At 29.4% G+C, this 21,997-nt stretch overlaps 1 protein-coding gene across 1 annotated transcript in view; it reads left to right on the plus strand.

Annotated features, from left to right (window-relative positions):
- Positions 1-21,246, plus strand: part of LOC142323619 (ADP-sugar pyrophosphatase-like) — a 35,662-nt gene extending 14,416 nt beyond the window's left edge. The window contains exons 3-5 of the mRNA XM_075363490.1: positions 5,491-5,642; positions 17,674-17,782; positions 20,812-21,246. Coding sequence (XP_075219605.1) covers positions 5,491-5,642; positions 17,674-17,782; positions 20,812-20,933 — 383 coding nt within the window. The 3' untranslated portion in view covers positions 20,934-21,246. The remainder of the gene's footprint in view (positions 1-5,490; positions 5,643-17,673; positions 17,783-20,811) is intronic.
- The last annotated feature ends 751 nt before the right edge of the window (positions 21,247-21,997 follow it).

Genomic DNA, 21,997 nt, shown 5'->3' on the forward strand with positions numbered 1-21,997 from the left:
AAGCCCCAGATGAAACCGAATTTGTGAATAAATTTCTCATTGTTTTGCCTGATTGATCCCTTGGTAAGATTCCTTCCTCAATTAACTTATTTTTTCCTGGTTCAAGAGCAGGTCTTAACACTATAGTTAAAAAAGAATTCATAAACTTTTTAAATACAATAATATGTAATCTTTATTTAGTGATTCCTATTTGATTGGACACTTTTTTTGTGAAAAAAATTTATTTTATGCAGTTCCTATATAGATTTTATCTATTAAACTGCTGCCTTCCAAATTATCCCAAGACCAGAACAAAACCAGTTTCTTTTTTAAACTGCCCTCTCTATCATATGTACTGTATTTCTTTATAACTATTGAAAAAATCCAGTATTAAAAAGTTTTAAATACACTTATTCCTCTAACAGTTTCATCCAAGTTGGGATTTTTAATTTTTAACTGATACAACTATCACCTATTCAATTGTGTACTACTACTACTACTATTATAGTATTGTCTACTACTACTACTACTACTATATTGTTAAGGACAATTTGTGTGGTTTTTAACATTTGATTGAAAGATTAGTTTAAGGCAGATGAGACATACTTGAATGTTTTAGATGTTTTTCTTATAAAAATTTGATCTTATAAGAACACAATTAATAAAATAATAATTACCTTAATGTTATTAAACATCTGTGGAACTATTTTAAAGAATTTTTACAGTTATTTTTTCCTATATATAATACAATTTTTGTAATTTATTACTTGAAGTAATGTAACACTGAATAGCATTACAACATTACAAAAAACAAATGTAATAACACATCAGGTCATAGTTGGGCAGTAAACAGGCTTCTTACAACCTGATAGTTCCACAATACTTGAAATACCTCAAGGGGTAACATTTTGAAAATTGAAGGGTGTGAATTAAGAATAAAGTGTTAATACTACATTAAATGAACTGGTTGCCCCAGTTCACCTAAGTTAATTAATGCCAGTTGCAGTTCCACTGCAAAATGTTGACTAACGACCATATGAGTCAATGCAATTTAAAATTTATTAAAATAAAGGTAATAACAGAAAATAACAATACAGCTAAATTCAACTATAATCATATTATATGAACTATCATTCATATTTAGATTCTTGGTCAAAAGTTGGAGAAAAAAAATCTACAAGATATTGTAAACTCAGTAAAGGAAAATATAATGAAACTTATTAACACCAGATTTAATGAATTTAATGAAAAAATAACACATCTGAGTAGAACAGTTGAGAATATCAAGACTTCCCTGGGTTAATTTAAAACTGAAAATGAAACGTTAAAAAATGAATGCTCATCTCTAAGAACTGAAAACATGAAATACCAGAGTGATTTAAATGAATTACAGCAATACTTGCAAATCGACAACCTAGAAATTAATGAAGTTCCAAAAACACAAAACGAAGACGTCTATAAAGTTTTAGAGAACATGGCCAAGGAAATAAATATACTGTTCAGCAGAGATGAAGAATCGACAGCTCATAGGATACCTACAAGCAAAGGTAAAATTAAGCCTATTATGTGCAAATTATTCCACAGATATACAAAGATGAAATGGTTGTTTGCGAAAAAGGAAAAGCGATCTCTTAAAACAAAAAAGGACCAAATTAATAAATTAAAATGAACTAATAACTAAATAACAGAATTCCTCCCTAAGAAAGTAGATGAAGCTACCCCAAACTCCAACTTTATTAATCAATTAATAACATAATAAAAAAGAAAAGAGTAGATTTGGAAAGAAGGGCTTTCGGGTAGATTTGGATGCATGGCTTCCTCAAAGATCTATTTATATTAATGAACATCTCACGCAACTGAACAAAATCATTCAAGTAGAGCTAGGGAACTTAAAAATCAAAACAAGCTTACACATATTTGGCTGAAAGCAGGAAAACTGTTTATAAAGGAAAAACCTGACTCAAGAGCCGTCAGATTCACCAATGAGAATGACGTCGCTCGATTAGAAAATAAGTAACTTGTTTACAAATCAGAATGTCATTATGTTGATTCTGATATATTTTACTAAGCTTCTATGTATTTCACTATAATTGAGTAGATGTTAATTGTTTAATGGGTAACAGAAAAATGAATATTTTTTGTATTTTATTTATTATTCAGATTAGAAGTATTAATTTTAGTCTGACAGGAATTGTGTAATTTTAGAGATTTCTTTTTTTTCCATTTCTTATTAGACTTTCCAATAATTTTAAATTGTTTGTCTAACTACTTATCCTATTATGCCTCTGAATAATGAATTAGATGATTTGATTGTTTATGATTGCTACAATTCCACAGAAGTAAATGATTTTTTTAATTTCAATCAATTATACTTTAACTACAAATATAACCTAAATAAAATTCATACGAATATAAGAAGTATAAGAAAAAGTTTTGATGAATTTGTTTTTTTACTTAAGTAATAGTAAAGTTAAGTTTCAAATTATTATACAGACCTAAACTTGAATCAGTGATGACACTGAATTTAATTTCAGTTTAGAATGTTATAACATAGTCATTCAAAATAATAAATTCACAAAGAGTGACGGTATATGCTTATTTATAAATAAAAATATTAAACATGAAATAATAAGACTAGAGTTAGAAAATAAAAATTCAATTGGTATTAATTTTAGAACTGATAATGGGAATCATAAACTGATTGCCGTTTATTGATTGCCTTCCCAGAACATACGAGGTCTGTAAATAAAGTAATGAGACTGGTTCAGAAAAACTTTTTATTTACAATCCAATTGCACATGGACTCTTTATCACTTTCAAAATAGGAAATAGTTCCCTTGGAAAGTCATGCAATGCTTCAAACGGTTTTCCCACTCTTCATAGCAGTGTTGGAACTCAGAAAGAGAATATCCTTCAGATGGTCAGTTACATTTTTTTAATGTTTTCTACTATTTCAAAATGGTGTCCTTTCAGGTGATTTTTTAAAGTCGGGAAGAGGAAAAAGTTACAGGGGGTCATGTAAGGTGAATAAGGTGATTGAGGAACTACTGGAATGTTTTTTCTTTGCCAAAAATTCATTAATTGAGAGTGTAGTGTGACAAGGTGCATTGTCATGATGCACCATCCAATTGTCTTTGATGGTGGTCTCACACAGGCAACTCTTTTCCGCAGTCTTTCAAGAATTTGTCGCTAAACATATTGATTTACAGTCTGTCCTGGGGGCAAAACCTCCTTATGGACAATACCATTCCTATCAAAGAAACAAATTAGCATGGTTTTGATTTGCTCATTTTTGCTTTTTTGGGATGTGGTGAGTTTGAAGTATGTCACTCCTTGCTCTGGTGTTTTGTTTGTATCTGTTTTGCTTAGTATCACACAGTTTTGTAACACACAACAAAAACTCGTTTCACGAAAAGTCTGGTTATGTCTCACATGGCAATAATAGACCAAAAATGTTAACAACTAATATAAATCAGCTGTTCATATAACCATATGTTTACTTGTAACTTTACAATCTTGTCACTTTGACTGACAAAAAAAACTAGTCTCATTACTTTATTTACAGATCTCGAACGTTCTTGCCTGATTAGCTTAGATTCATATCTACAAAATATAAAGACAGATGATAATATAATTTTGCCTTTTGACAAGGTACTGTTTTCTCACCAATATTTTTTCTAATATATGTCAACAAGCTTTTAAACTGAACCTTCCTGACAGTACCACATTATCTTTCACTGATGGCACTGCTTTGTTTTTTCGGGATGGATGTACATGGTGGGGTATATTGTATTTGGTGGGATGAAGTATATAAGAGTGCTACCCATGGATTACTTACAGTAAAATCTTGGTTTGAAAGTCATATTCTTACTCTCAGCCTAAATAAGACAAAATATATGTTGTTCTGGCCTACTGAAACTGGCAAACCTTCTCAGAAATTTCAACTAAAACTACATGCATGTAGCTAGATGAAATAATAACAAATCGATAAACAGTAACTGTCATTATCAGCCAATAGACGAAGTAAAGTCAATAAAATAACTCTGAATAATATTGGACGATCATATGAAATGGAATGTCTATGTACAGTATTTAATATCATGACTAATATACTTTTAAATGAATTTTTTCAAGCATGGCCCATTGGTATTAATATATAAATTATTTATATAATAGTTTCCACTAACCAACGATCTTTAATAGTAATGTTCGAGCGCTTTTGGATTGTTAATCCATCCTCAGGAACAATGATGTGTTATAAATAACAGAGATCCTACTAGAATAATAAAACATAACAATAAATTTAATTCAGATAAACAGGGAGTATATTGTTTAAAAAGTGCAAACTGTGATCTGGAATACATCAGGATGACTAACCAATCTTATTCAATTAGAATTAATGTACACATTAATTGTATAAATAAAGGAAATGAAGAACGGTCCATTTCTCCCAGACATATCTTAGAAAATAATCATAATTACAACCCAGATAATTTTATTAATATTCTTGAATATTCCAATAACTTGTATAAAACAAATATTATATATACTTAAATAATAAAAGTTTGATAAATGAACAAACAAAATTTGAAAATGATGTATTATTAAACAGATATTAAACAATAATTTTGATTCTTGCTTCATGGTAATAAACAGCAATTGAGACTTTCATATTAACGTGATGGATAACGTAAACTATATTTTACCTTTTGACGATCAGTTGTTATATTTATATTTAAAAAAAATTCAATTTAGTATAATTAATGATATCTGAAGTAAATAATTATAATGTATAACACATCATTGTTCCTGCGGATGGATTAATAATCTGAAAGCGCTTGAACATTACTATTAAAAATTGTTGGTAAGTGGTAAATATTATAATAATAATTTAAAACACCTTACACATAGTTTTTTTACAAAATTTAAGATCTTGAAATAATAAGAATTATATATTTTGCATATGCTCATTCATGTTTTCAATATGGAATTGAGATATGGGGAGGAACATATGATACCCATCTTAATAAAATATTCTCCAGAAATATTTAATTAGAGCAGCTCTTGGCAGACTAAAGTTATATCCCTGTACACGCTTATTTGAAGAATTTAAATTACCTCCTTTGAGGCAAATATGTGTCAAGAAAATAATACAATACATAAATAAATACATAAAAGATTTTGAATTTAAAAATACACCATACAATACTTGTTCAGCACTAACAAATACTTATACCACATTCTTTTCAAAATTAACTGTCTGCAAACGTCAATTTTCATATTACTCCAGTATATTTTGTAACAAAGTCCCCATCATTTTAACGTCCAAATAATAAAAAGTAATCTGTCAAAGAAATAGATGGTTGAAACAATGTATATTCTAAATTACCAAATTGAAATACAAAAATGTCTATCAGACAAAAATAGATTTACCTAATAATTTTGATAATAATTTATGTGTATTTTATAATATTATTTATACACATCAATTTTATTATGAATTAATTTTAGGAAGGGTAAAAGACTGTGAGAGCGCAGAGGAGACAGCACTGCGGGTTTTAAAACAACATACAGGATACAGTGGTGTTGTCAAGACTGTTGGACCTAATCTTGCCGTCTCTCCTGCTTCATCAAATTGCACAATGCGGTTCCTCACTCTTGTTGTAAGTATATTTTAGTGAAAATCTCTTCCAATTTTTAATCCTTTTTCTGATTTAATGAAATATTTTCACTTAATTAAACCAGTAAAATACTTACATATAATTTAAACATTACACTATATATTATTCACTAGATATAATATTTATTTGTATATGAAACAAAAAAACAATCGAAATATTACTTTGTTAACAAATTATTTATTAAGAAAATATTAATTTGTAAATTAGTAGTAGTTTGATGACAACTAATTAAATAAACCTGATCTACTCCAATACCTTTAATTAAATCATCAAAAGTGTATTCTAAACTGAATTTAATTATCATCACCACATTTGTTTCAGTATTCAGAATTATTTCATTTAATTACTACCATTATTTTTATTTGTATAGTATGACATCATCCGTTATGTGGCAAAGATTTTTTAAAGGGTGCTGAAAGTTAGACTAAGACCAAAGTGAAAATAACTGGACTGCAAACAAAATTGTTTTTTCAGAGGTAAACTTCTAATTTAATTTTAATCATGACAGAGCTTGTGGAAAAAAGCTGGGAATGTTATATAAATTGCTAATGATTTTTGTTGAAGTTACAAAGACCTATGACAACATTCCAAGTAAACTTCTTCGGATAGTTTGCAGAGAAAGGATAAGACTTGGAACTTATTGATTAAAGAGTCGCTCTACAGAAAATTTGAACTACATGAAATTGCAAATCGGGCTCATGGAATTGTTTCAAGTAGAAATGAAAGTTAGGGAGTGTGTTATACTCCTTTTATTCATAATTTTAACGGATGACTTCACATGAGTGAAGGAAAAGTCTGTATGGAAAGAGATATAAACACATTTCTATTTGCTGATGCCATAGTTATTTGGTCTGTCAATGATGATAGAGGGAGAAAGGATTGACAGTGTGTAATGGTAGAACTGAAGCATGGGCTAAAGAATAAGTACCAAGATAGTTAAACAGTGGTTGCAACAAATAAGGAGAATCAAGTAGGAGAAAGACAAAATTGTAAAGGGAGGATTTGCAAACAGTAAGTAAGGTCAAGAATTACCAAAGTGAGATAATAGATGACAATAGGCTCAATCAGTCACATAAGTATAAGAATGTTTGTACAGGACTTATGTACCAACTCTGAACAATGGGGCTAAAGCATGGTGACCAAAGGAAGAGGCAGTAAGATCCAAGCAATGAAGATGAAATTTCTTAAGATTATTATTTTTTAAACAAGGATGGATTGTGTTAGAAATGAGCTATTACAGAAAAGAGTAAAGATGAAGAGTTTTTTGGACAGATCAGGGAAAATCAAGGTTGAGAAAGTTCAGACTTATAAAAAGGATGATTGAGGAAACAGTAGATAGGAAAATTTTGGAGATGATGATAATTGGGAAGAGATATTTAGGTAATAAGGTAATGCCAAGAAGCAGGAAGGCAAAAAATCAAGAAGACAATGAATTGATAGTGTTAGAAGGTGATGAAAAATCAAATTTTGATGAAGAGGTATATTTAGAAGAGTGGTAGAAGGTTTGGAAGATGTGTAAAGGCACTACCCTGACCTGTCTAATTTTATTTTATAAATCTAAAATACTAAAAAAATTATTCCATTAAAAGAAGCAATTATCAAATAAGAAAAAGACTTCAATAAGAATCTCTTACAACTTTTTTTAATCACTGAGCCATCTAAATGAATTGAATTTTGATTTTCTGTAGTTTGTATTAATGACGTGCTGCTTTACACAGTGATCAGGAAGCAATTTTAGGGTTGCTTGAATAGGGGGAGTACTATTTTATTAGTACTATTTTTAACCACATTCATTGCTGTTTCTTGAAAATATGAGTAATTACACTGATACACAAAAAAAGAATTGTTTAATGTTTCTCTAAGTGTGATACCATTTCTTGAATTGCTTTTTTGCGTACATTACAGATCTGTAAATACAATTTTTCTATCACCCTTAGTTTTAAATAAATTACGCTTCAAAATAAATTATGGGAAAATACAGTTAAAATCTGTTAAATTTATCATTTTACATGGCCATACCTATGTTAGAATGATTTTGCTGATGCTTTTTTTTTATAAATAGCCTCAGGCCCATCCTGAATTAATGTCCAACAGTAATCGGCTAGAATGTTAGTATTCCATTACCCTTTATAGAAGCTTTCCATCACCGAAATGTCTTGGTGGAAGTGTTCACTGTGTTTGTCATTTACTCTCTGAGGTTGTCCGGGAAAAAATCCAGATGTGAGTGGAGGAAATGTATTTTCAAAGACATATTACACCCCATAGCTTTGTATGAAGTAAGAAGTTGATTAACAATATCGTGGTAATTGTCGAATATTTGTTTGCCGAGAAAACTTTTGCAAACGTCTTTAAATGAAGCCCAAGCTGCACTTTGTACATTATGTAACATTGAGTTAAATATATCATTGTTGACCAACTCTTTTATTTGAGGACCAACAAATATTCCTTCTTTAATTTTTCCTTTACTTACATTCAGAAATTTCTTTCTGATGTACAAAAATCTGGAACTATCCTTCTTCATTGCTTTTACAACATTTTTCATTAGTCCTAGCTTGATATTGAGAGGGAGTAAACTTTTTTGGGGTTACTAAGGGCTCATGAATAATATATTTCCCATTTGGAGTTATGTTGTCTCGTTTCTTCCACTTTTTGGTAGCATAATGTTTATTCCTAGCTCGGCTGTCCCATTCGCAAAGAAAATATATGTACTTAGTATAGCCTAACTGCATGCCTAACAAAATAGCTATAACTTTCAAATCATCACATATGTTCCAGCTGTGTTTTTTATAATTTATTTTTTCAAGAACGTCTTTCATCATATCGTATGTCTCTTTCAAATTAATACCATAAACGATTCGTATCGAAGTATATTTGTTACCGTTGTGTAGTAGAACCACTTTTAAACTATACTTGGACGAATCTATGAAAAGATGCCAGTTCTCAGGTTTATGAACTTGTCCTAAGTGCAACATAAGCTCATCAATATTTGTACAATAAGCCAAATTATTTTCATCAATAAAGTATTGAGAAAGATCTTTTTGTCGGCTTCGAAAGCCCAAAATTTTTGTATTTTTTTAAAGTAAATTCCAACCTGCAGTCTTGATCCTAACAGTTAAGGTTGATTTTTTGATAAACTTAAATCCCTAACCAAGTCATTTAATTCACCTTATTATATAAGATGTGGGTTATTGGAAGATAATTCAAAATCAAAATCATTGTTGTCTTCTTCATTATTGCCTGATTCTTCATCGCTGCTTTCGAAACATACATTCACAGGTGGCTCAGGAACTGGAATAATTTCACTGTAAGGTACAGGCCTGATTCCAGATTGCAGTGAAGGATATTTCACAGTATGTTTAGATTTTTTAGAAATTCCAGACATACTTGTTAAACAAAAGTAACAATCAGTTACATGATTCTTTGATTCACTCCAAACCATAGGTACACCAAATGGCAAAGCCTTCCATGTACCTTTCAGCCATCCTCTTAAGTATACAGAACAATTATTGGATACTATATGAGGAGCCACATTTTATCCTATCACCAATTTTACACTGAAAGTACAAATGATATGTTTTTTTAATTAAAGGTGTAATTGTTTTCTACTTGATTTTATGGAAAACTCACCACATACATAACAAAAGGCATCCACATCATTTACACAATTTCGAGGCATTATGACACTGCACTGTTAACAAACTTAAGACAGCAATAACTGAACAAAATTAATTCATTCCTGAATCCAGTGCTTAATACAAACAATTCAGCTGTGTTTTGAGCTACATGTTTTGACCTGCACAGACATCATTAATCTTGTCCATGAAGGCTCACTCTTCAATACTAGATATGGTGTCATAATATGTGACTATGATACAATTTAATTCTTTGTCTAGTATTGTTTATTTATAGATTACAAATTATGTTTTAACAACGTTAAAAAATAAAAAAATGAGCTAAAAAATATAATATAGGAGCTTAAAATGCTAACTATACATTGAAAAATGAAAATAATCCTTTAATTAAAATTTAAAAATTTTTCAAAAATGATGAGAGTTCTGAGTTTATATTCATTTTCAGCATCAAAAAACAGATTAAAATCATGTATCGCATGTTAGGAAACAAAAGTTATGTTTATCAGTGTTATTAGTACAGTTACTCATTTCAAGCAGTTTACAAAATTTTCTTGTTTTCATTTTTTATACTTATTTTGTCATTCTTTTAATTTTACCAATTGCCCTTTCAGTGTTTATGACAATTCAAACTGCTCTATATTATATATTCTGATTTCTTTAGGTCTGCAGCCATTTTTTTCTTTTTCTATCAATAATATCGAGTTCATAATATCCCTTTCTTAATACCATTATTTTCCTTTATATATATATATATACACCTGTTGCAAGCTGTTTTAGTCTTTTACTTATTCCTAACTTTCTTTTATTTAGCTAGTAATTATTTACTGATTTAGTAATAACTTACTATGTTTATATTTTCCATCATCTTGATCTCTTCAGGACATGCAACATTAGTAGTGTTTTACTAAGTTTAAAAATAGTTCATGCTTTGAATCCTATTCAAAATGTAAACATCAACCATTTTTTTTAACCAAGGAGAAAATATAAATGACATAACCCTCAAACTTCTCTCTATATTCTACTGTGTTCCTTGGGAACACAGTAAAACTTTATGGTTAAAACTAATTAATAATTTCTTGTTCTTTAGAGATTATAAAATTAATTTCACCACATTTGGTGGTATAAAATTCAATTTCACTTTCTTATTACAAAACCTTGAATAGGCACTGTAAAACTGTTGCAGCTAAGAAATTAAACCTCAAACTATCCTACTCTACATAGATTGTTAAATTATGAGCAGTTTATTTGAATTTGAACTTTAAGTAGTTGTAGAACACATTCTTATCATCTTTTAAGGAAATTTGAGCTCATAAGTTGGTCTGTCACAAACAACTAGGTATTAATAACTAACAATTTTTAAAAATATTTCTTCTGGTGGTTTATATATTAGTATAATTTTTTCCTTGTATCTAGTCCAAAATTTGGCAATAATAACATTTTATCATGGATTGTATTCTGATAAATACTGCTTTATTATTGCCTAAATCTTGAAATACTGTGATTAATTATGAAACTTTCCTTTAATTGATAAAAATAAAATTATTGCTTAACAATGTAGAGCCATCTTCTAAAAAGAGGTATAATGTACTAAATGGTGTTTCATTTTAACTTTTTTTTTCTTAAAAAATTATACTGTGGAAAAATTAAAGTTATGTTAAAATTTTAATAACGTACAAATAGATATTTGGTTGAAATCTATTTAGGTAATCATTTTATGTAGTTTCAGTATAACCTATCACAAGCAACAAAAACTTTTGAACATATTTCAACTTGTATTGTGGTAAAAATTATCACAATGTAATCAAGTATTGTGTAAAAGTGATTATACTCCTGGTTAATTTATTTACTTTGAATTTATAGTTGCAAAATTAGTTTTTAAGTAGACAATGTTAAACTACAACCAATTTGTTGAGAATAGAGAATACAGAAGAATTTGGAAAATATACTCAGTAAAATAGATAAATAAGTAGTAACATTAGGTATATAAATACTTAGTTGTGTTTATAGTATGCATGCATAAATGTTGTAATGTATTTCTGTAAGATTTTAAATAATTGAACATACTCATGTACATCAATTTCATACATTTAAGGACTCAAGTTACATCTGAAATGAATATTTCTGGTGAAACTAATGAGAGAATAATGGCTTAAAATAGAGCATATTATGCAAACCTAAAACTAATGAAATCTAAATTGATAATGCCTACTGGAAAAATGAAAATTTATAAAACATTGATCAGACCAGATACAAATACCAGATATAAATAACATCGTCCCTGACAGTAGCTGATGTAAATGTTCTGAAGTTTTTTGAGTTCAAGATAGGAGAGTCTATGACCCAGACAATGAGGTAGAAGCATGGAAAGTGAGACATAACCATGAAATACAAAGTATGTTATAAGAAGGGGATATAGCAAGGTTTATTAAATAAAAGACAATTAACTGGCTTGTATAGGATGCTTTACAAAAGGCTGCAGAAGCAGATGCTCAGAGAAAGATCTGAGGGCCAAGATGTTGAGAAAGACCAAGGAGCGTTACTAGTAGGATCTGATGATTGACTTGCGGGCTGTGGGAGTGAGGAACAAGAGAGAGGTAGCAACTGGAAGAGATGACTGTAGGTCCACTGTCAAGGATGCCAAGGTCAATAATGATCTGTAGTGCTATAATAGAAGAAAAAATACACATTCAACCTACATATTATTGTTACCATCAATATTGTTGTTACCATGATAATAAGAAGTCTTTATTATAAATAAATTTATTTGAAATCAAAATTAAAAAATGTCTGTAATAAGCACCAATTAAATAGTTGGGAAACTTATTTAATTAACAAGGATACAGAAATTTCATTGTTGAATAACAACAGGGTTAATAATAACCAGATTCTAATTTAGCTCTAAGAATTACAGATTTATCAAAACTCTAACTACGAGAGTTTTCTATCATAAGAACACATTTAATGGTCAAATTTTGTTTAAGGAAGAGATTATTTCTTTGATTGATTATTTTTTACACAGGTTTTGAATACTCTATATTCTATTTTCAATCTATTTCAGTGACAGTTGGGCATCAGATATAGTAGTTGAAGAGAGTCTATGTTAAATTATGAAAAAAGTGTAACTTAATTATAATTTTAATTAAATTATTCATAATAATTAAAATACAAATTAGTACATTAATTAACAACATTTATATACAAATTAATTCTGTTTATTGTCTGTAATTTGTATGCAAATTACAAAGTACTAATTAATACATTAATTAACATCATTTATACGAATAAATGTACATATTATTATTATTTCTCACCTGTTGAAATTTTAATAAAACCATATCTGTGTAAATGTTCAATATGTTATAAAATTTCATATTTTTGAATTTTGATATCCATGATGTTCTGTAACTAAAAAAGATGTAATAATTTTTAACACAATTTATGAGATACAGCATAATGATTTGAAAACTGTTTCTCTATCATTTTTAATATATGGAGATCACTAAAGAATGTATAAAACTAAAAGTTTTAAGACAAATTTAAATTTGGGGCATCTTGAAAATTAGATTTTGCAAAATGGAGAACAATCTGGAAAATGAGGAACAATCTTCTGCATTCTCATAGAATGCAGGAAGGATTAAAGGATTTGTATCATGGATAACCAGGTAACAGAAGAAACTCTACTAGTATAAAAAAGGACAACATTCAGCATTACTGTCTTGCCTAACAAAATTAAACTATTACATTGTCTAATCCATTACTAAATTGGTCCAATAATAAGAATGAATTCACCCATTCATATCAATTAAAATTTGCCAGGAATTCAAAAAGGTTTCATATATTACTTAATATAAGGAGTTATTAGCTAACTGATGTTAAATATATAAATGTTTTACTCAGATTGGTAAAAAAATATATATTATATTCATCATGTGTAAAAATGGTTAGGTGTGGTAATTAACAAACAAAAAAATGAACTCTCCATGCTCTTGCATTGGTGCATCAAGAGTAACTGTGGTAAAACCTTGATCAAAACATTGTTAGAAAATACAAAATTTTTTTAATTAAAAAAGAATGTAAAAGTGGTTTAAATTCCATATTAATATTGTATATATATATATATATATATATATATATATATATATATATATATATATACATATATAAGATTCTAGTAAAATACTATGTGAAAAAAATTTACAAATTTGGAAAATACAGAATAGGAGAGTAATTATAAAAATAATAGCTCTCCAGAAGGATAGAAACACATTTAAACTTAGAAGTAGCAATGAAATTATCAAATTATAAAAAAATAACTGACACAGTGAAAAAGGAAAAATTCATATTCTCTGATAACCTTGTCAGATTTAGTAAAAATAGGTTAACTAAACAAATCTTTGATTTCTTTCATGATAGGAAAACAGAAATAAACTGTGTTAAAGAAGTTAAAAAAGACTTGAAATTAAAAAAAAACACATATAACAAAAAAAGATATTAAAAGTAGAAACACCTTTAAAACCAAATTTATGATAGAGTATTTTCAAGAAAAGTTCAGGAAATAAAATCCAAAAATAAAGTATTCAAAAAGAATATGCAGTGAGAAAGAAGAAGCAGTGGGAAGAGAAAAAACAGCAAAAAAGAAAGAAGTGAAGGAGGATGGAAGTGGAAGGAGATAATGTGGCCAAAATCAAAAAGAAAAAAAAAATTCTGTAAAGATATTATAAAATAAAATAACACCATAATATAAAAATATAGTCGAATTAATAACATTTAAAGTATGCATAGATTTGTTCATATTAGAAAAAGTTTTTAAAAATCAGTTTTTTTTTAATCTTTAATTATTTAAAAATTACTGAAGACCTTTTGAATAATATTTAATTTATAATAAAAAATCTTTTAATTTTATTTTAAATGAACTGGTAAGAAATCTTTCTGATCTGATAGAGATGGATATTATTATATTTTTTTTAGAATAAATAATAATTTTTTAAGCAAGGCAGCTCTTTCAAAAATAAAAGTATGAAAAAATTATGACTAAAATTAAATAACTATGCACAGAAATATAATTTTTTAATTTATTAAATATTGGTCTATATTATTCATACTTCTGGAGACCATACAAATATCTGGTAGTTAATTTCATATCTTAAAAACTTATTCTGAACTTTTATAGAAGTCCTGGGAGATAATATATTTTAGATGAGTTTATATGTATATGTAATAAATATTTAATAATGATGATTAGCTTTTCCTTTTTTGTTGTTTAGCGTGCGGGAATTACCGTTCAGGTATTACTTCAGAGGATATGTATGAGTGTAAAGTGTAGTCTTGTAAGTCTCAGTTTGACCATTCCTGAGATGTGTGGTTAATTGAAACCGAACCACCAAGAACAATGGTATCCACGATCTAGTATTCAAGTCCGTATAAAAGTAACTGCCTTTGCTAGGACTTGAACGCTGGAATTCTCGACTTCCAAATCAGCTGATTTGGGAAGATGCATTCACCACTAGACCAACCCGGTGGGTTAATGATGATTGCTTAGGGCAGTGTTTCTCAACCTGTGGGGTGCACCCCACAGAGCGATTCCTAGGGAGGTGTGGTAACACTAAAAGGGAGCACGAGCATATCGAAAAGAAAATATTATTAAAATAATATATTAATTTACTGGAACGAAAGCAAAACAAAATACATTCTGACATAATAAATAATAAAATACATATTTACACTATTATAATACACTTATAAATAGGATTGTATCAGTACTGCACAATGTGTTTAATAATTAAATTATCAGTACTGAATTAAAAACAAGTTTAATAATTATTAGTGACTCCGTTGTGCCTGTCTTGCAGAGTAAAGTTTTATAAAGGAAGGTTTAATATTAGAAATAGACACTCTGAGTTCTTTTTCTATATTTAGCTGAGATCTGTATTTTGTCTTCAAAGCAGCCACTGCAAAAAATCCAGTTTCGCAAAGGGGTATGTTAAGGGGATGTTGAAAATGGTAATAGTATACAAAATGGTCTTGTTTTCATTGCAGAAAACTCATCACCCATCCCTGCCTAAAATTCAGAGTGATTTATTACTAGTCTTGATTTTGCCACTTGCCGTGAAGTCTATGATGATTTCTTCTTCGGCAGTTGAGAGACCTTCTGAAGTATTTTGAAATGGATCGCTAACCCACTCGTAACTTGCTACAAAGTTGTCAGCAAGAAAATACTTTTTAAAATTCTTTGCCAGCATGGCGAAATGATTTTCAATGGTTACAAAAACAACTTTCACATGTTGTTCTTCACCTTTGTAATTTTTAACACATTTGCAAACATTTCTAGGTGTTTTTGCTTTAAATTTCTGCTTTACAATTTCAATTTTCTATCAAAAGCATTAAGTTTATCACTTGTATCCAAGATATGTATATTTACTCCTTGGAGTTGAAGATTCAAGCTATTTAATTTCTCGAATATTTCGACCAAGTAGCTCAATTCCATCACAAATTAATGATGGATTAAATCTTGAAATTTCTTGGCTTCCGGTCAGTTTTCCTCTTCTACAAAAATGGCGATTTCATCTCTTAATTCATAAACATGATGCAAAAATTTCCTACGTGATAAGCATCTTGCCATAAAATAGTAACGCAATATGTACTGCATCCATGTCTTTACAAAGTGCAGAAAAGATTCTTGGTTTTAGAGGTCTCATTTTTATATAATTTACTATGGTTACAACCATCATTACCTCAATATTCAGACCAGGACTCATTTCTTTGGAAGCCAGAGCTTCTCTTTGGATCATGCAGTGTGTCCAGACACAATGTGAAGACTTTTGTTTCGCAAGTGCTTGTATACTTTGGAATCTTCCAGACATTGAACAAGCACCACTGGTGTATATTCCGATGCAATTTTTCCACTCTATGTTTGCCTCGTTTATAAAATCACTTAAGATAGCAAATAATGCAATTGGTGTTGTTTTGATTTCTATTGGTTTGCAGAAAATTAGTTTTTCTACTGTTGACATATCACAAAATCAAACACAGGCAATGAAATAAGCATCTTTATTGCTCTCTGTTGCCTCATCAAGCTGAATTGAAAACAATTTATCACACAACCTCCTGAAAACCTGATGCTATACATCAGCTATATTACCAATTCAACTGGCAATAGTATCATTTGTTACAGGTATGGACTGCAATTATTTGGAAAAATTGTCTCCAAATATAGTTTCTACAATCTCAGTTGCAGCTGGAAAAATAAGCTCTTCACCAGTGGTGTAAGGCTTTTTAAATCTGGCTATTTTATATAAAGCTTTGTAAGAGTCAAGTAAAGCTTTTTCATTCACAAATTTTTTAAAAAAAAAATAATGATTGCTTTTCGTGTGATTTTAATGTTAATTTGAAGAATTCTCAGGGTTTGTTAACGTACTCACTGTGAAGTGTTTCCAAATGTCGTTTAACTTTATTAGGTTTCTTGCTGCCTGCTGTTAAAATATTTGAGCAAATGACATACAGGGAATTTCTTCTTCATTTACTTCAGTACTGGTAAACCCAAAATTATTCTTGTTAAACCCAAAAGTATTCTTGAGAATATTTTCTTGATTCGGAACCACAGTCGTCTGTGTACTTGCTGATGCTTCACTATCGTCTAATGTTTACTTACACCGACTTAAAAATTTATCCATGATTCTGTATAAATCTACTGCCATGAATATTTAATATCGTAAACTGCAATTAACACGCAAATTACAACATACACATTCACGATAGATTCGAAAGTGGTAGAAAAATCAACTCAACTGAGACTGGCTGGAATTGAACAAGGTGTTTGTTTAATAACAAGGAATTTATACATGTTTGCACAGACAGTCGCACAGATGTTCCGGACAAATCAGAACTTTTCGCGAAGCCACGAGAATGTCCAATATGGTGGACATAAGACAGAGCAATAGAGAGGCATCGATTCTGGTTTTGTCAACGCAGCTGATCAATATTGCCAAATATCAATAAATTTACTTATTCTTGGTACTGTAAGGTTTGTAATTAAGGTCGTAGTTTAGCTTTAGCATAAAAATACATTATTACTGTATACATTGTCATTAGATGAGAGGGGGAGGCACAATGAAAATTATGATTGAAAATTGGGTCGCAAATACTGAAAGTTTGAGAAACACTGGCAAGACAATAGCAGGGTTTTATTGCAGTGCTTCAAAGAGAAACAGTATAATTTGTTTTTCTTGTGGATTAGATCAATCTGATGATCAGTTGTCATTATGATTTTAATCATCAGTTCATCATGTAAATAATTTTTGTACCTAAGTATAAATTGATTAAATTAGCATATCATTGGATTCTGACTTACATAGAAATACATTACCGATAAAATTTAATTCTAGGTGAATGGAGATGAGCCTCATAACAGATATATTAGATCAAAACAATCATCAGACCCTTCAAGAGAAACTTTACTGATACCTGTGGAAGAATTACTCGAAAAGTTGAGAGGTAAATACTAAAATAATTTATTGGTATACTCATAAATCCATTTTTAAAGATATACATGAAATATAATAAATAATCTCTTTTACAATCTTCTTGTCATTATGTTTTCAGCAAGTAAGATGAAATTCATATTCATGTATGGCTTTACTTATATATTTATGTTGTTTCTATTCTAAAATTTTACTCATTCAAAAGTTTTTTTACTCTAGAAGCTGCATTATTACTGCAGAGGAACAATACTGATTTACAATTTTGTTACATTTCTCTCTAGACTTCAATAAATCATAAATTCAATTGTTTATAATCATGATTACTTCAAGTTCACATCATGATACTTATTTATTGATAGTGCTCATATGAAATGGCAGGAAGAAAGTATACGATATGTTAATTGTAAGTTGTTGAAGAAGGGAAAAGAGAATTTCATACTACAGAGAGATCCAAAAGTTGCGCACATTGAAGTAATAAAAAGATAAGACATTAATTATTAATATTTAAAGATTTATTTATTTTCACAACATATGCTCAAAATGGTTGCCCCTTTCATTAATGCATGTATGATTTCTTTTTACCATGTTTTTCTTTGAATTTTTTGCAGTGCTTTTCTTTATGTGCTTTTCTTTATCCGGTTCTTTCAATTCCTGAACATTGCTAACAGATATGCATGAAAGTTAACTGCTTCATTGCTCTCTGAACATTTCCATATGAAATCTGAGAGTGCGCTGATAGTCTCCTCAAGGTTTTTGAAGGCAAATGCTGTATCACATTCTTAATCTCAGCCAGTTTAGCATCAGTCAAAATAGCTGCTCTCCCAGTTCTCTTCTGCCTGCATTCTAAAACCGACGATTAATCATGTTATGGTCAAATTGTTTGACATAGCCACATCTGGGTATTTCCCATGAAATTTGGCACATGCAAATGAACGACTAGAAAAATAATGTTCAACAATGAAAACTTGCTCTTGGGAAAACGACATGTTTACCAAGCAGTAAACAAAGCACTACTACAAGCATCATGTGATCAGTACATATCACAATGACGTCTAGGTTTGTTTTTGTTAATAAGCATGGTGCTATCTTACAGTAGCCAATACAACTTTTTCAACTATACTACTATTTATAGATATTTTAATTTTGATGTGTGCGACTTTTGAATCTCTCTGTTTATTACACCAATAAAGTGAAATTTTTGAAATACTTTAGAATGACAATAGTGAAATACAGAATATTGAAAATGAAAGAGGCATTCTGCTGTGGAAATGTACAGAAGTTGTGCAATCTTCCTTCATTTATTACTATGATTTACATTAGTGTGACTTATTTACTCCTTTGGTCTCTTTCTCTCTCCTATATTACACATTTGTAGATCTATATTGAGAAAATGTTGGTATCATATTAATAGCTCTAACTGCCAAGTTTGTTTAGATGAACCGATTGGAATATTTAGCACAAATAGCATAATAGCATCATGTGATCTCAATATCAATTAAGTAAAAACCTTATGCTGTTTGAGAGTAGATAAAAATTCAAGAAATAATTTTAAATAGTTCAAACTTTTTAAGAAAGATATGGCTTTAGTTTTTATAAATATCCAGTTTCAAATTATTTCTGATCAATGTACATGGAGCTTCTATGAAATTAAATAAGACTAAGATTAACATTTAAATCCTAGACAAGACCATAAACTAGGCCAATGCACCCTGATGATAGATCATCCTTTCTTATTACCCGGCTCTTTTCCTTATCTTGAAACATCTTTTTTTCCTGAAGGATGAGCACCTAGCAATTGATAGGTGGCACTGCTAATGAACTGAATTGGGGATTTCTTTTCCTATCGAATGGCTGATGTGCCTGTTAGGTAAAATTGGATCACCTAATCCCCATGCCCAAAAAACGTTAAAAATTGGATCAGATAAATCAGGAAATTTAATATCTAAATATAACTGCAATTTTGAGTTATTCACATACTTTTTATTACATGCCAAGGTTTCTAGGAAAATGACTAGTGAAGTGGTCTACTTCACATATGAGTAGCTACTGTTAGAGATCAGTATGCTAAGTCTATCAAAATGTAGGCGATATTCATCGCTACTAGTAAGATCTTCACATTGTTTACCACAAGGGCTTGGTATCATGTTAATAGCTCTAACTGCCAAGTTAGAGCATCTGTTATTTTATAATAGAGATTAACATTCTTAGCCTGATTAATATCTCTTTCATCTTAGGTACTTCATTTGTGTAGCAGCCATGTGAATATACCAGAACAGATAGTGAAAAGCAACATACTGTGTTAATGTATCCCTATTTTATTATATTGAAATATATAATGCATGCAGGTTACCTGTATGTATATTGAGAATATCATTAGTTTTTTCAAGAAGTCAATAACATGATGAAAAACCTGCAGGCTGTTGACTTAACTGCAAGTAATTTCTAATGGTGTTGAAGAAATTTATTTAGCAATTTTTTTTTTGTCTTCAGTCATATGACTGGTTTGATCCAGCTCTCCAAGAATCCCTATCTAGTGCTAGTTGTTTCATTTCGGTATACCCCCTACATCCCTAACAATTTGTTTTACATTGCCTGCCTACACAATTTCTTCCTTCTACCTGTCCCTCCAATATTAAAGCAACTATTCCAGGATGCCTTAATATGTGGCCTATAAGTCTGTCTCTTCGTTTTGCTATATTTTTCTAAATGCTTCTTTCTTCATCTATTTGCCGCAACACGTCTTTATTTGTCACTTTATCCACCCACTGATTTTTAACATTCAGCAACATTTAGCAATGAGAAGTAATAAATTCTATCATTAACCACTGTAGAATTTGAAAATACTGGTGACAAGCATTTTTAAGTCTGTTATGAATAAGAAAGAAGTAATCCATTTGTTTCACCTTTCTATCTCATCCAGTAAGTTGGAGTAAAACTGGATGGACACAGTTACTTGACTTTTATGAGAGTAGATTATAATGTGATTAGTAAACTTAATATTTAATGTATAACTCCAGCATCTAATTATTTTATATTTTACAGAATTTACTGAAGCAAACTACCTTGTTGATTCAAGAATTGATGCATTTGCTATTGGTCTTGTCATGGGTAATACTTCAAGAAAAATGAAAGTTCAGTCTGGTGGCTTTGCTTTTAATAAGTAAATCAGATTTTTTTATCAAAATTAATTATTAATACAAAAAATGTGTTATAAACATTGTTAAATTAAATGTAATAAAATGTTATATATGCACACTGATTATTCAATAAGGATTTTAAACTATTAAAAAAAGGTTAGAAACCTTATGAAGATAGCATTATGATATGATGAAGTGTAAAGAAAATCTTCAAATACAGCGGTTGAGTATTTGTCCATGATTGTGAAAATTATGTGGTATAATTAGATTGAAGAATTAATTGTAAAATCTTTTACGTGTATTATTTTAAGAAAATTTTAATAAATTAAGTTTTAATTTTTTTGTTTATCATGTTTATTTTATGTTTCATGTTTCTTATGGTCTAAGAGCAGACCTACATTGTTGAAGGCTCATAAGTTTCACCAAATCCATGGTAAATTTTAGCAGAATTAAGAAATAACTGAAAAGTTGAATCACAGCCAAGACTTTCAATTACAGGAAAGATTTATTCTCATAGCCATTATTATTCATAGGAAAAGAAAAATCACCACTGACTACTGAAGAACAAACCTAATGAAACAGTATCAGCTACAGAGCTCATGCAATTTTTTATTACCAAACTAGCCTTTCTTTTGATACACATCTCATATATGCATCTTTAATGGAAATGTCACCACAACATGAAACTAGCATCTTAAGTTGCCTAATTTTTGTACAACAGCTGATAGTAAGACAGGAAAACTCACTTCAGCCAAATGTGTATATTTAAAAGTTCATTATTTCATGAGTTTCCTCCATGCAAGTTATATATACTTGTATGTATGTAGATAATTGGATGTTATTAATTATTAACTTTAGATTGCAGTAAGTAGTATATCAGTTGTAATTAGGACTAATATTTAACTCAAAGAAAACTACATCTTTACAAGCTTATGGATGCAGGAATACTCCAAAAAATGAATAAAAGCTGTTAGAAATTATCTTGTATAGAATATTATGAACTAACCTAAACAACTTAGTTACATTTATTCTGAGATTGAATAAAGTAGACTTCAGATATGATCAAAGTAAATGACTAATTTTAAATATAA

Source organism: Lycorma delicatula, chromosome 4 (assembly GCF_047948215.1).
Source record: "Lycorma delicatula isolate Av1 chromosome 4, ASM4794821v1, whole genome shotgun sequence".
Classification (NCBI taxonomy): Eukaryota; Metazoa; Arthropoda; class Insecta; order Hemiptera; family Fulgoridae; genus Lycorma; species Lycorma delicatula.